Source organism: Myxocyprinus asiaticus, chromosome 25 (assembly GCF_019703515.2).
Source record: "Myxocyprinus asiaticus isolate MX2 ecotype Aquarium Trade chromosome 25, UBuf_Myxa_2, whole genome shotgun sequence".
Classification (NCBI taxonomy): domain Eukaryota; kingdom Metazoa; phylum Chordata; class Actinopteri; order Cypriniformes; family Catostomidae; genus Myxocyprinus; species Myxocyprinus asiaticus.
In genome coordinates, this window is record NC_059368.1 from 8,615,507 (window position 1) to 8,632,113 (window position 16,607).

Consider the following 16,607-nt stretch of genomic DNA (forward strand, 5'->3'; position numbering starts at 1 on the left):
TATGTACATGTGATTTTTTTCGTTTTTTATTTTTAATAAATTTGCAAAGATTTCAAACAAACTTCTTTCACGTTGTCATTATGGGGTATTGTTTGTAGAATTTTGAGGAAAATAATGAATTTAATCCATTTTGGAACAAGGCTGTAACATAACAAAATGTGGAAAAAGTGAAGCGTTATGAATACTTTCCGGATGCACTGTAAAGCTTTTTAGCATAAGGCTGCAACATAACAAAATGTGAAAAAAATGAAGGGGTCTAAATACTTTATAAATGCACTTGTACAGAGCGGCTATCTGAGTTACCATAGATTTTGTCAGTTCGAACCAGTCTGGCCATTCTCTGTTGACCTCCCTCATCAACAAGGCATTTCCGTCCACAGAACGGATGTGCTCACTGGATGATTTTTGTTTTGGCACCATTCGGAGTAAATTCTAGAGACTGTTGTGCGTGAAAATCCCAGGAGATCAGCAGGTACAGAAATACTCAAACCAGCCCATCTAGCACCAACAATCATGCCACGGTACAAATCACTGAGATCACATTTTTCCCCATTCTGATGGTTAATGTGATCATTAACTGAAGCTCCTGACCCGTATCTGCATGATTTTATGCACTGCACTGCTGCCACACAACTGGCTGATTAGACAATCGCATGGATGATTGTTGGTGCCAGATGGGCTGGTTTGAGTATTTCTGTAACTGTTGATCTCCTGGGATTTTCAGGCATAACAGTCTCTAGAATCCAAAAACAAAAAACATCCAGTGAGCGGCAGTTCTACAGATGGAAATGCCATGTTGATGAGAGAGGTCAACAGAGAATGGCCAGACTGGTTCGAACTGACAAAGTCTACGGTAACTCTAATAACCGCTCTGTACAATTGTGATGAGATGCAGCGTGTTAGCGGCATGAGAGAGAGAGAGAGAGAGAGAGAGAGAGAGAGATAATCTAAACTTTTTCCTCACAAAAAATCAACTGTGTTATATTAAAAGATTGATTTATTCACAATTTAAGTGTAACAAATATAGTTTATCAAAAACTTTTGCTGATCTTTAATATAATTTATTACATAAGATCATAAGATTAAATGATGGCTGGCAGTTTGCCAGAATGAAATATGTACAATAAAAATAAAGAAAAGTAAAGGAAACAAAACTAAAACCAAACAACAATTTCCCACAAAATTAATTGCATATTAAAGAAAAAAAATTAGACTATGTGCAATGGAATGATTATCAGCAATATTGTACAGTTACATTTCTGAGGTTGTCTCATGAAGAAATAACAAACAACAAGAATCACACACACACACAAAAAAAAAGGCATTTGCAATGCAAGATCACCAACACAATATTTAAACAACAAATTTTTAATCCAGAAATCTGAAAAGCACATCTTCTATTCTGCATATTAAAACAAGATGCAAGGAAACATCTGCTTCCAAGTATCAACTCAGAGTCATGACTTGCTGTGGATTCACCACTACGATGCAAACTCAGCTTCAGGAGTCACTTTCACAAAAGAGACGGCACAAATCGCTAGTCTGCGCTAAACCGAAGCAGTGCTAAACATCGTTTAGATTCTCTGTATCATGAAGACAGTGAATGCGATGTCTTATCCACAGTGTCACAATGTTTTTATGACAGGACTCCCTCGAGATGAGCTGGCGTTACTTTCATTTGTTATGGTTCTTAACTTTGACAGTATGCTGTTTGCTAGCATATCGAAAAAAAAAAATCCACGCCAATGGAGTGTTGCAGTCGTCAGCCTCGAAACAGAAATCTCTGGGAGGTATAATGTAAAATGCCACTAGATCCACCAGTATAACACATTAAAAGAGTAGTTTACCTACAAAGGAAAAGTCTATCTAGACATTCTTTCTTATGCATAACACAAAAGGAGAATTAGTCATAAATACATTCTTCTTCTCAATACAATGGCAGTTGATAATGATTCACTATAAAGCTCAAAACAGGTCCCGGCAAATCATAAATGTAGTCCAAAAACATCTTATTCCAAATCTTCTGAAGGCAAGTGATAGGTTTAGGTGAGTAATTTTTCAGTAAAAACTTACCGTCCGTTACAAGCCGCAGTGAATGAGTTTCTCTTATTATGCTCATGAACACCCAATAGATGTCAAGCTGTTCACTAAAAAGGCTTTAAATTTGGGTTCTCATCAAAACCTATCATACTGTAACCTTCAGAAGACTTGGAATATGACACACAAGCTGCAAGGACTACTTTTATGATACACTGGGTCCTTTAAAAGCTTTAAAGTGAATCACTTTCAACTGAAATTGTTTTGAGAATAAGGATTGGGATCATCATTAAAAATGCTCCTTTTCAGTTCCGCATAAGAAAGAAAGTCATACAGGTTTGGAATGAAATGACGGTAGGTAAATGATGAGAAAAGCAGTAGTAGTTTTAGTAGTAGTAATATTTTTGGGGTGAACTATCCCTTCAACAGGGATTGCCACTGGATTAAAAAGCTGGTTAAAGAACCATGGCGTATTAGTGAAGCAGGTTGGTTCTTTTTAACCAGAAGTGAATATATGTGGGTCTAGTTTTGGGAACACTGCCTAAACATTGGAATGAAAGACAGAGTGTGGCATACAGTAGCAGCAACCCCACCTCTGCAACCGACCAATCACACGGAAGCAACAGAATAAACATATCTTCCATTGAAACCTTCCGTTTGAGGTTGAAAACATAAGTGGAATACGAATTGGTCTGTTCCTCCATGAATTGGAATACAGTCATTTAATTTATATTAGATGTAGTGTATGTATACAGATGCCCACCAACACATCAGTTCCAAAAGCATGACATGTTCTCATCTTATCTTATTATGTGTGAGCTTCTTGCTTGCTTGATAAATTCAGTATTTATATATAGAGTTGAAGTCAGAAGTTTACATACACCTTAGCCAAATACATTTACACTCAGTTTTTCACAATTCCTGACATTTAATCATAGAAAACATTCCCTGTCTTAGGTCAGTTAGGATCACTACTTTATTTTAAGAATGTGACATGTCAGATTAATAGTAGAGAAAATAATTTATTTCAGCTTTTATTTCTTTCATCACATTCCCACTGGGCCAGCAGCTTACATACACTTTGTTAGTATTTGGTAGCATTGCCTTTAAATTGTTTAACTTGGGCCAAACATTTTGGGTAGCCTTCCACAAGCTTCTCACAATAAGTTACTGGAATTTTGGCCCATTCCTCCAGACAGAACTGGTATAACTGAGGTTTGTAGGCCTCCTTGCTTGCACACGCTTTTTCAGTTCTGCCCACAAATTTTCTATCGGATTGGGGTCAGGGCTTTGTGATGGCTACACCAATACCTTAACTTTGTCATCCTTAAGGCATTTTGCCACAACTCTAGAGGTATGCTTGGGGTCATTGTCCATTTGGAGGACCCATTTGTGACCGAGCTTTAACTTCCTGGCTGATTTCTTCAAAATATCCACATAATTTTCCTTCCTCATGATGCCATCTATTTTGTGAAGTGTACCAGTCCCTCCTGCAGCAAAGCACCCCCACAACATGCTGCTGCCACCCCCATGCTTCACGGTTGGGATGGTGTTCTTCGGCTTGCAAGCCTCACCATTTTTCCTCCAAACATAACGATGGTCATTATGACCATTTTGTTTCATCAGACCAGAGGACATTTCTCCAAAAAGTAAGATCTTTGTCCCCATGTGCACTTGCAAACTGTAGTTTGTCTTTTTTATAGTGTTTTTGGAGCAGTGGCTTCTTCCTTGCTTAGCAACTTTTCAGGTTATGTCGATATAGGACTTGTTTTACTGTGGATATAGATACTTGTCTACCTGTTTCCTCCAGCATCTTCACAAGGTCCTTCAGGCATTTAGAAATTGCTCCAAAGGATGAACCAGACTTGTGGATGTCCACTATTTTTTTCTGAGGTCTTGGCTGATTTCTTTTGATTTTCCCATGATGTCAAGCGAAGAGGCGCTGAATTTGAAGGAAGGCCTTAAAATACATCCAGAAGTACACCTCCAATTCAGTACACCTCCTATAAGAAGCTAATTGGCTAATTGTCTAAAAGCTTGACATAATTTTCTGGAATTTTCCAAGCTGCTTAAAGGAACAGTTAACTTAGTGTATATAAATTTCTGACCCACTGGAATTGTGATATAGTCAATTAAAAGTGAAACAATCTGTCTGTAAACAACTGTTGGAAAAATTACTTGTGTCATACACAAAGTAGATGTCCTTAACGACTTGCCAAAACTATAGTTTGCTAATATGAAATCTGTTGAGTGGTTAAAAAAAAAAAAAAGAGTTTTTATGACATACAACCTAAGTGCATGTAAACTTCTGATTTCAACTGTATGTGTGTGTGTGTGTGTGTGTTCTATCCAATGCAGAGGACTGCTTTGCATTCATAGGTTTTCCTTGCATCTTTTCCTCATTTGAGATTCCGCACTTGTGCTGTCATTCTATCCTACACTAATATTCCTATTCTTTTCTTCACGAAGAACCCGAAAATACTGATTCATAATTTTGTGCTTTCACGTTAAAAGAAACAAACAAACAAACAGATAAAATCATGAAATCACAACAACTAGGCCAAAGTCTGTTAAATTCACATTTGGTGGTACATTCATACAAATATTCACTCCCCTTTTGACTGATGCTGCCCATGTCTTACTAACACTTTCCCAATGAATTATAAAGATCTAAGCAATGTCTTCACTGTCCCCTATGGTGTCCCGCCACATAAAAAAAAAAAATATATATATTTTTTTTAATGTAAAAAAAAAGGTAATTCTGACTTTATATCTCTGAATTTGGAAAATATTGACTTCTTGCAATTGTGTGATATAAACTCGCAATTGTGATATTGCAGGCACAATTGCATGATATAAACTTGCCATTGTTAAAAATAGTCGCAATTTTGAGTTTCTCACAACTGAGACTATCTCTCGCAATTACTAGGTATAAACTCACTATCTAGTATATATATATATCATGCAATTTAGTTTAGTTTCCATTTGGAAATATAGTCCCAAATGCAAGAAATAAAGTCACAATTGCTAGAATTGCTAAAAACTAAATTGTGAGTTTATATCTAATAATTATGAGAAATGAAGTCGCAATTCCAAGATAAAAATGCTCAATTATGATATGTCACAATTGCGTGAAAAAACTCGCAACTGCTATAAATAGTCCCCAGTGTGAGTTTAAATCTTGCAACTGCAAGAACTAAAGTCAAAATTGGGAGGTAAAGTTGCAAATGCAAGAAAAGAAAAAGAAAAAAATGCAATTGTGAGAAAACATTTTCTCACAATTACAAGGTTTATGGACTTTATATCTCACAATTTCAAATGTATATCTTGCAAATGAGTCACAATTGTGAGATATAAGTCAAAATCACCTATTTTTTTCATGGTGAGATCCAGCTTTCATCATTTCCTGTCCACAGTACGGGGAAAAAAAAAAAATCTTAAGAAATAAATTAACACACAATACTATATTTTACATATTCAGGATAAAAAGTCTCTGCCTCCACTGATTAAGTAAACAATTACACACATTCTGTACACATTTAATCAGCTATTTTGCAAAGCCAGCTAATGGAAAAGCAAACTCACGAATGCAGCGGAATGAATTAATGGCATATAAGGATTGAGCCTTATGTTCACACCAGTTCCAGTGTGAGGATGGGAGGGCTAAAACTGTTCAGGTCATCTCTTTGACAGCACAGTAGGCTAATGCACTCGAACTCAGCAAAAATAAATTAGAGCGTTGCTATTAAAACTTTACTAATGTTGCATTAAATTTATCATTAAGACTAAAAGGCACTAATTGTCTTGGTTTTACTGCCTTGCTGTCGAATAAAGCCTTAAAATACTGAACCAAACCAAACCCCAGAGAAACAAAAATTCAGGCCAGTACGAATCGTAGAAACGTATTGACTGCAAAAACTGAATGAAACAGCAAAGTAAGGTGGATTTCTCGTATCTTTGCTCCTGTAAACACAAAAGGAAGTTGATGCACATGAATTACCTATGGCTTTTTTAAAAGTGTGTGAGAGGGCAAGTTGGACATTACAGTGGAAAACATCTGGTCTCCTCACAGAGGAGATATGGTCCTTCTGGTCTCTGAGGCTCAGAGAAACGTCCAAAGCATCAGGGCAAAGAGAGAGGACAGGGGCAGCATGCAGAATGCCATCGGTAGAGACGGCAGAGGACAATCAGCCAAGAGTGGATGCTCTGTGACCTAGGGCTGTGAAGAGAGACAATAAGCTCCAGCAAAGTCATGGAGAACAGGATCTCTCAAGCCACAAAATCCAATGCTCTTGTCCACTGTTTAAGCAGGTCCAGGAAGTTACATTTCAGTGGAGTTTTGGGGTAGGATTAGGATTACTTGAGATTATTGGCTAACTCTGGGCTCTGTTTCTTAATGATGGGAAGAGGATGGGCCTCGGTGTTGAACACCCAGTGCTCAAAGGGCAAATGGTCATCATCGGAGAAGAGTAGATACAGGTACCTGTAAACAAAGACAGAAAATCCCTATTAGAGTTTTCAAGGGCACTTTATGCTCTAGTTAATCACTGTGAGAATCCCTGAACACAGAGATTTGCCAAATAAAAAAATAAAAATAAATAAAAAGAAAACAATAAATAAATAAATTGGAAGCATAAACATCAAGGTTATTAGAGACAGATAATTATTTATAGACTACTATGATGCAAATGCTTGATAAAGTAAGGCCCAACTGCATAAATATACAGTACTGAAGCTGGTGCTTGCCTGTGCAAAACTTTCCACCACGTTGACACGTTTGACATTTTACACATTATCATCAACTAAAATATATTATTCTAGCTGGCTAAAATAACATGCCATTTTAGTAAAATTGTCAAAAGACTAAAACTATGACTAAAACAAAAAAACTCTGTAAAAATTAACACTGTCTACAACACACCTCTCTTCAACAAGCCACATGATTTGAGGTACCATTCAGGTCTAGCACAAATAATTTTAGCTGAGTTACATACCAAAGTTTAATATTGTTCAAACCCAATACCCTAAATATGAAGAATTGCTATAGCGATGCTTTCCTTGGCAAGCACTACTTATTATCTCTATTAAAGCCTGATGGAGTAATACAAATACATGAATGTCTTCCAACTGCTGACAAAATTCGGTCTCTGCCAAGTACAACACTGCCAAGACAACAATGTAAATAAGTGATGAAGATTAAAAGCTACGAAAGGTCTAAACATTTAGCTTCCTTTGGCTGAGAATAGCAACTTCCATGAACAGTGGCTGACAGCCACGGCTTAAGGATGTTGTTTCACAAGTGAAGGCCATCTACCAAAAGCTGAAGCCAAGAAATAACCCAAACAATTCGAAAGGCTTGTCTTTATTTAGAAAGCCGGATGACACTTGTAAAATATCACAGTCTATAAACTTTGTTGTAGCAAGTGATGCTGACGCCTGATTCCTGATGGAGATGTGACCTTGATAATGCAGTTTTTATCCACCCTCATGCTATCCCCTCTCTCAAGGGACATGCATTGGCTGGTTTCACAAGGAGGGGGAGATTTGCTGATGAAACACTGAAAATGTAAGCTGTTGACCTGAGGTTTCTAGAGTTAAAGCTAAATCATGCGTGTCCACAGGATAAACCACTCCTTACGGCTTTAATCACACCTGGCCTCCCTCTTCAGCCAGTATTATCATCAGTGTTCTAATAATCTAAGGCTCTGTCACAGTGTGTTGCTTGAGTACTGAGCAGAGAGAGAGAAATAATGGAAGGTGAAGGTGATATTTACAGCCTTACCAAACGCGAATCTTCAACGTGATTTCTCACCACGATGAAATTTTTTTTACGGAAACAATGGATTCCTAACGAGCCCTTCGCACCAGGAACGAACGTTCGCGGCGAATCGCGCACAGACAAAGCGAAAGCTTTGTTTCCGGTGTGTTCATTTTTTTTTCTTTGCCGGCCCCGACCAATAAAATTTGTGCTGTGAATCACGTGCCAGGAGCTGCTGCAGTTCCCAAAACCAGCAGAAAGCTGTTTTGACCACCGATATTAAACACTGAAGCAGTGAGGACATGCGTTTCATTTTTGTATAAAATGCCTTAAAAACAGAAACATGATATTGCTGCATCACTGCCTTGCATCCCTTTTTTAAAAAAGCTCTCTTATCATACTTGGATTGTCTTCATATATTGCTGTATTTTTTACATGAGTTCTCTTATATCTCTAATATATCATATATTGCATATATATTTTTAATAAATAACTGTATGGATCTTAAGTGTTTATATCCGCCAAATATTAATAAAATTAATTCTGTTACTTGCAGTGCACTGTATGTCTTTGTATCAAAATGCCTTTGTATACCAAAAACGTGGTATTGTCTCCTCCAAATCGTTATATCTGTGCAATTGTTAATAGTCGTTAACAGCTGTCGTTGGCGAGTATTAGTATCTAATAATGGGTCAGACTGAAGATGGTTCATTGGATGAGGTGTTGTATTTTTTTTGCATTACATAGACACTTTGGCTGTTTCAATGCAGTCATGTTTAATTAGTAACAATCAGTATAGTTCAAACTGACAACATCTGTTACTACAGTATGTGTGCATTATGAAGTGAATAAAAAATTTACTTAACATTCATGTGTGGCAGTGACATATAACCACTCTTATTTCAAATAATAACATGTTTTAACTGTTAAAATTATTTTTTACACTCAATTTTTCTATAATAACCCCTCAGACTGTGTACACATGATAATACTGCAAGTCAATTCGTCCAGCAGCTGAACTGAAATAGTTTGTGAAGTGTCTCGATTGTTTTCTCTCTCATTGAGCAAATCAGCTTATAGAGAAATCTGTTTTCTTTTTTCAATTTGTTTGTCAAGTATCTCATCTTCTCATGGACTGTCATGGGTGGAGGACAGTCCAGCTCAAAGGTGCTCTGAGCCACCTACTGCACCGGAGTAAAATTGCTTGTCTATTAGCGGCACCTATTGTAAAGGTGTGAATGTGCCAACGGCGGTCATTCGCTTTGCTTTCTATGGGAAAGGGCCATTCGCTGGCGATTCACCTCTCATTATCACGTCATGTTAGATGTAAAAAGGCCTTAAGGCTAACAGAAGGTTGTTGGTTCAATCTCTGCAAGAAGCAAGCCAGGGCTATTACATCTGTAACCTTAAAGGTTCACTCAGTATATTTTTTTTCCTCCTTTAAAAAGTTTTACTTAAAAAGAAATTAAAAGTAATTTTGAAACATATGTATAAACCACTCATGTGAGATGTCATTTCAGTAACCTTATAAAAGCTCTTTTATTTTACATGGGGCAGGGGCACCTCATGGGGGCAGCAATGTTTGCATCATATGACCAGCTGAATACTACTCGCTTAATCTCAGTAACTGCGCTGTTACTTGACACCTTCATTCATGGATTAAATTAATCCTGGTTTACTGTGCATAGTGAATTTCTTCAATGGCATCGGTAACTGAAAACAAATGTGTTTGAATGATGCAGCATCCAGGCCACTAAGTGTCAGTGTAAACCAAAGTAAGCCACTTCGACATCCTTAAAAAAAATTACTGAGTGCACCTTTAAGTTACTAAAAGGATAGGCACTGTAATATGTTTATAGCACTGTTCTATGGTAAGAATGCATGCAGTGCACTGGCTCTAATCATGTGGTCATAGTTTCTGTTCTAGATTAATTAATGATACAGTTAGCACTATAGAGTGCACTAGTCTGGTTCTGGAAGTAAAATCCCATTCATTTTCTCCATAGAAGAGTAGATTTTTTACAATAACTTGTAAACCGTAAAGACAGACCTACTGTGAGCTCTGAGGATGTTGATTGATGGTTTATGCTTCTATTGTTGAAGCCATTAGTCTGCATTATTTAATGTTCTTTTTTTTCAATCTTGTTTAATAGCGGAATTTCTAGAAGAACTACACTAATGATCTTGGAGGTAAACAATTCACCAATCAGAGAATCGCAGCGAACAAAGCGCTCCAAACGAAGCTCTGCAGCAGCTGCCCACTTCTAAGATGCAATCGATTCGGTCTCCCTACACTCTAAAACTACTTGTATATTTGCAAATATCTGACTATTTTACAATAAAATCAAAACCTATAGTTTAAATACTAATAATTTACAAGTTTTATATTTTTCCATTATTCTTAATTCAGTTACGTCATTTGCAATGCTTCATGGGATTGTAGTTCATGCCCTCATGAAGGACGTTAAGTACACAGTCTTATACCTTTGTCTTTTTGTCCAACTTTCAAATACTTCTTTTGCTTAAAATAAAAGTTTGTAATGGCACAAAGCTGGTTGGTTTGGTTCATGGCTTCGAACTATTATGTAGTACTCTATAAAATCCTTATGAAAGAAGTGAATCGAAAAAAAATACTTATGGAACCAAGACTGCAGAAAAAGTGGGTGGGCATTGTTGCACTCTGTGTGCTGCATCTACACCCACGATGTAACCAACAAGCTTTATCAAGCTGTTAACCTCTTTAAAAAGCTTGCAATCACTATTTGAGTATTAGTGGCTACTGGGATGGGAAGATCTGGGATGGTAACTGAAGGGTTGTAGGTCCAAACCTTAGCCTACACAAGCTACATACATTGTGACTTTGAACAAGGCACTTAGGAACAAGTACCTATAGTAAAAATCTGTTCCTATATAGAACTTAAGAATACTAAGTTTTAAGTTATTTTAAGATTTCCGCATTTCATAGCAAATTTCCATAAAGTTGAATTGCGTATTCTTTAACAAAATAAAATAAAAAAAACCTTGATATTTTAAGCTTTATACATTTAATTTTTTTAAAGATTACACAATTTGATGGAAATTTATTATGAAATTTAAATTAATAAATCTAAAAAAATAGGCTAAAATATATATATTTTTTGAGTGTAGAGGGGAGATTTCCCCAAGCAACAAGGAGGTTAAGTCATACCTGCAAACACTCCCAATTTTACCGGGTTTCTCCCGATTTTCCACCCTTCCTCCCGCAGTACTACCGATTTACAATTTCTCCCGATAAACTCACAATTTTCTGCATCCACACATCGCTCATACGGGATCGTCCCTTATTTAAATATGAAATGATACACCCTGTATTGAATCAATACGGGACACGATTTGTCCCGTAAGCTAGTCAGATGGCGTCATGGCGAAATCGCTCCAGATCGTTAATTTAACAATGATATAAATTGGACATTTTTTATACGGTGGGTAAGGGGTAATCTGAAAAGTTCACACATTGTGCATAAATGTGCTAATTCTGTGGAGGGTGTGGTAAGGGATCATCTAAAAAGTCCACATATTGTGCTAAAACTGTGGATTTTTTTTTTTTTTTTTTTTAAACAGAAGGTTCAATATAAATATTCAATATATAAGATACACAAAAATTACACAGATGAACAATGTATGAATACAGTCACTGAGTCATAAAGACAAGTGAAGAAAAAAAACATATAAAAATACATATAAACCAACGCAGATGTATACATAAAGAAGATAAATAATCAAAGAAAAAAAAAATTTTATAAGTCATGGGTCAGAAAAAGTTCTCAGCATATAAGAAAGAATATACAGTTTCTATTATTAATAACTCAAAGCATTTATTGCTAAAACTGTGAAGGATGTGGTAAGGGACTGTCTGAATACACGGTCAATTTCTTGGTATTATCATCTACTCCCTACGAGGGCACCATCTTACCCTAGGGGGCCACCAAAAATTCCACCGGCTGCTGTTCCTTGCACCCCCCAACCCCACAATCCGATGTTGGCAGGTATGGGTTAAGTGCCTTGCACCATGGTGGGCACAATGATAATGGCTCGTAGCTCAGTCCTTGGGACTGAACCAGCAAACTTCTGAGCCTTTCCCACTAGACCTGTGCATACTTTTGGATGAATGCATCTGCCAGACATAAAATTGTAAATGTATTTCTAGTCATTACCATTAGTCATTTTAGAAGATACTAGGGGAGGGGGCACAAAAACTGTACCCAAAGTAAATGGTTCAGTGTGTTAAGCAGATGTTGTAGGCTGAAGTGAGAATGTTAAAAAATACAGTCAGGCCCACAAACACACAAGAGCATTTCAATGAACAGGAAACTCCCTCAGCCTGCCAGACAGTCTGGCTATGAAGAAGAAACATTATTTAATGCGCAAGAGGGTGAACACAGGCCAGAAGCAACTACAGAATGAGAAACAGAAACAGAAAAGCTGAAAGGAGGGAGCTCTGGATGTGTTTGCTCTCTCAAAGAAATGGCAAGTCTTTTCTGGGCTGAATTGTGTATGCTCTGTTACTACTGGCCAAAGGGCAAGCACAATTCCAAAACAATACAGACAGAGGAAATGGAGAACCACTGTCTGCCATGGCAGGATGAGACTCGAACAGTGATTTCCTCTTAAAGTGCAATCAAACTGGAGGATTGGAGTGTTGGGAAGAGATACCAGAAAACCCAAAAAACAGTATAAAGTAGAGCATGGTGACCTCGCTAACTCCTCAACACTTCATTTTGGACCCTGATGTTGTAAATGACTATCACTCGTATCACTCATTGTCTTTACATCTTTAATGATGGACGTGTGCGTTCAATTCAGAAGTGATCATCCCTGTTCCTCCCAAAGACTTTCCCTTCCACTGTGACAATTTTGAAGGGCTGAAAACAGTAATAAAATGGTTATTCTGAACACATTTTTTAAGTAATTTTTATTGAAATTCTGTTTGTAATGATCCTACAGCGTAGCCATCAACATGTTTTCCCTTCAAAGTGTCTTGTGAAGGCATCATTTATGCTATTTGGAATGCAGTATATGTCTTCTCGTTGCAACACCTGATGTAACAACCCATTGCACACAACAAATGATAAAAAAAATAAAAACAAACATTTCCGTTCAGAGCATTGAGATTGATTGAAAGGCAAAAATCTTCTTTTAATCGGATTCCAAACCACCCAACGAATGTGGTTTGCATCAAGCTTGTAAAAATCCGATTTTGTGTTTTTGTCCTGTTCAGACTATAAAAACCTAAATGGATTTGGGTCAGATGACAAAAATCCGATTTTTTTTCTGCCTGTGTGAACATGACCTAAGAGAGCAGCTCATCCCTCTATTGCTAAAATGAGGCAGAAATGAAATGTAGTCTCAGCTCCTCACTGCAGCATTCTGTAAACTGAAAGCTCCAATTTGATTCACTGGCTTCACGCAATATCTAGGACTCTGTAAAACTTTGAAAGATATTTATTTCTGCATGGGATAACCTTGAGCAAAACTGTATTCCACTTTGTTTTCAAAGTTATGTCCATGACACTGACAGTACTAGTTACTTTTAGACGAACAGAAATTTTGACCATAAAGTTTGCACACATTTTCTAATAATGTCTTACGTGTTATCTGTTCTTGCTGTGCCTTAATCTGAATAAATTATTACCACTCTGGTTTTACTAACTATTACAAATTATTGTGATATCATCGATTTCTAATTTATTTGTGGCTAAAAGTTATGTAAAAAAAATTGCTTTACATGATGATTAGATGACCCATTCCTGTCAAAGTGGGTGGATTCTGGCCAGATTATGCTGCCAGAATAAGTGGATCAGATCACAGATTGTGTCAATAGTCAAAAGCCTGGCTCTGACATAATCAAAAGTAAAAGGGGAAAAACATACAGGGGAAACATGCAGGACTGAGGCTCATTTTAAGGGTGCTTTCACACTGGCAGTTTAGTTCGAAACACAGCACGGTTCGAATGGTAATGTGAAAGCTGTCATGCGGACCGGGGAGCGCACCGCTGTACCGAACCCGAGACCACCTGTAGGAGGTGGTCTGAGTTCGGTTGCAATGGAACTGTAGCGCGATTCACGTGAATGTGAAAGCAACTCGGACTCAGGTGCACTCGTTCAGGGAGTAAAGTAACCTGCGCATGCATTTTTCATTCCTGAAAGTCTCAAAAAAGTAATGACACCACAATGACATACAAGTACAATCAACACTATAAATACTGTCTGTCTGTCTGTCTATCTATCTTATAAATACTATATATAAATACTATTATAGGTTATAAATATAGGGTATAATAGGAGAGGACAGTGGCGATAACTTCACCTTGGACACGAGCGTAAGCGTGCAGTGTAAACAAAGATGCAAATGAATTTCTTGCAATCAGCTGTCTCCTCAAAAAACGCCGTTTGCGAGCAGAAGCAAGCTGCCTTCCCCTGGATGTCTAATGAGTTATGCCATGAAGCACACATATACGCAATTGTCGTTAACACTGATGTGCATAATGGCACCAAAAGAAAAAAAAAGGAAAAAAAAAAGTATGATGAGTCGCGTTGTGTTCTCCATGCGTGTTTGTGATGACGTAAAATGAACACAAATGGACCGGGGTTTGATAGAATCAAGTGAGTGTGAAACCAGACCAATGCTGCGGGGAGCACCAGGAACAATCGCACTTGGAATCGGACCACAGCAAACGTGCCCAGTATGAAAGCCCCCTAAAAGAGGTAGAAACACTAGAGCTAAAAGGAGCAATGATTTAACAGCATGATGAGAATTATGGTGTAAAACATTCTATTGAACTGAAGAAGTCTATCACACAGAGACTAAAAATAATTCTGCCTACATTTAAATATTAAAATATTATATATAAATAAATATATAAAATATTGCCTAACATTTACTCTGACTATCAGCCCACGAACAGAGAGATGGACCTAATGGGCTAATAATCTCTAGGAAAACACAGAAGGAGAAAAATACTAGGATCACTCTGAGGAGATATTTTTATTTTCATCCATACTGTGTGTAAGTTATTTTCTGCTCCACGAGGGGCAATTGAAAGGCTACTGGAGTGCAAAATTTCTACAGCACAGTTAATATGCTTAAACAATTTATGATTATGAATTATTATTATTAATAATAATAATAATAATAATATTCATCTGCCATCACAATATGTGTGTGTGTGATTTGTGAAGGTGTCAAACCTCTGACTTTTTCTGCCACAGTTTTACACCCCAATTTTTGGGCAGATGGGAAAACAAAAGAGACAGGCAATAAAACTTCATAAACATGCACCACAGCAGTGACAGCCCATTGCAATACAGCAATTTATCACAGTGCTTTTGTTTAATTTATATAACAATTTTGTTTTTTAATAAGTTGTTTTTGAATGTAGCGGGATTTAGAAGTTTGATGCTATCACTCTAATTCAAATCAGCATTGTTTTTCTGTCAGATAAATAAAAAAATACTGCTCTCACATCTTGCAAATTATGTAACCAGAATATTGCCCCCTCAGTTTCTATGTAGTTAGGCACTTTTTGTTAGTAGCTTGTAGTGTAGCTACAGTTTTAAAGGGGTAGCTTGACTATAGCTTATTTTTATTTTTATTTAATTTTTTTAATTTGAAAGCTATAGTTTCAAACGAGTTTTCAAGTTAGCTAAGGCCACGTCCACACTAATCCAAGTTTGAAACCTCCGTTTTCAGTTTGCTAACGTCATTGTTCCCAAAGTATGCTGTGATAGAATGCATTTTCTAAAAGTATTAGTGTGGACATGGCCTAAAAAAACAAAAACCTTCCTTTGAGGATATTTGGTGGTCTTCTATTAAAATGCAAAGTTTTAGGGGTAGGGTTGAGCTTTGTTTAAAATATATTTACTTAGTTTTGTATATACAATAGTAGTCTATGGTATGTCCTCATTAAGATATTTATGTAAACTTGTGTGTGTGTTAGTGTGTGTGTGCGCGCGCAGTACTCACTTAAGTGTTTCAGCCAGGTAGAAGCTTTGCTGGACGTCGTCGTGGTTGGGTGTGTTGCCGTAAACATCCCTCACCCCACTGTAACCCCCCTCCACCCTACAGTGCTTCTCCAGAGCCTGCCACACAGACATTTAAATTCACCTGTCAATCTCAAAGTAAAAGTTTTACACAACCATAGCAACATGTGCATTTTGTTATGCAAGCATCTCAAGATGGAATAAGAAATCTAATTAGAATAAGAAATAAACCAAACTAGAGTTTTTTTCATCATCTAAAGAAAACATGTGGTTCTTGCCTATGCAAAAGTCAGCACCACAATGCTGTGGTTGGTTGCCTGGGCATTGTTATGTGACCGCATAGGTGTTGTGAGTGGTATAAAGTGTGAGTGGTGAGTGGTTTAGGTGGTTGCTTACTCGTCCAAGTCAACAGCCCAACCCCACAGCCCAACCCCAAGTCTCTATTATATTCTGGCAATCAGGCAAATTGTAATCAGATCAGAATGCAAGTAAGAACACACCTCTTCTCAACAAACCGCATGATTTAAGGTGTTACCCATGTAGCACCAACAAAATGACACAATTTTAATATTTATTTATAATACACAATGAACAAAACATCCATAGCTGATCATTATTTCGTTGCAACAAAGGACTATATCTATAACGGAAAAAATAGCATTTAATGATCTTACTAAAATAATAATAATAATAATAATAATAATAAACATTTGTGTCCTTATATTTTTATTATGTGGTAACCATTTTATAAAAGCAACAAGGCACTTGAGGTTGTGCCATATTGTGGATATAGA

General features: G+C 37.0%; 1 protein-coding gene across 1 annotated transcript in view; it reads right to left on the reverse strand.

The window, feature by feature from the left end:
- Positions 1 to 1,935: 1,935 nt before the first annotated feature.
- The window catches only part of LOC127416049 (mannosyl-oligosaccharide 1,2-alpha-mannosidase IA-like), a 177,649-nt gene continuing 162,977 nt past the window's right edge, over positions 1,936 to 16,607 (reverse strand). Inside the window, exons 11-12 of the mRNA XM_051655157.1 lie at positions 15,797 to 15,912; positions 1,936 to 6,520 (exon numbers count right to left, since the gene is read on the reverse strand). Coding sequence (XP_051511117.1) covers positions 6,394 to 6,520; positions 15,797 to 15,912 — 243 coding nt within the window. The 3' untranslated portion in view covers positions 1,936 to 6,393. The remainder of the gene's footprint in view (positions 6,521 to 15,796; positions 15,913 to 16,607) is intronic.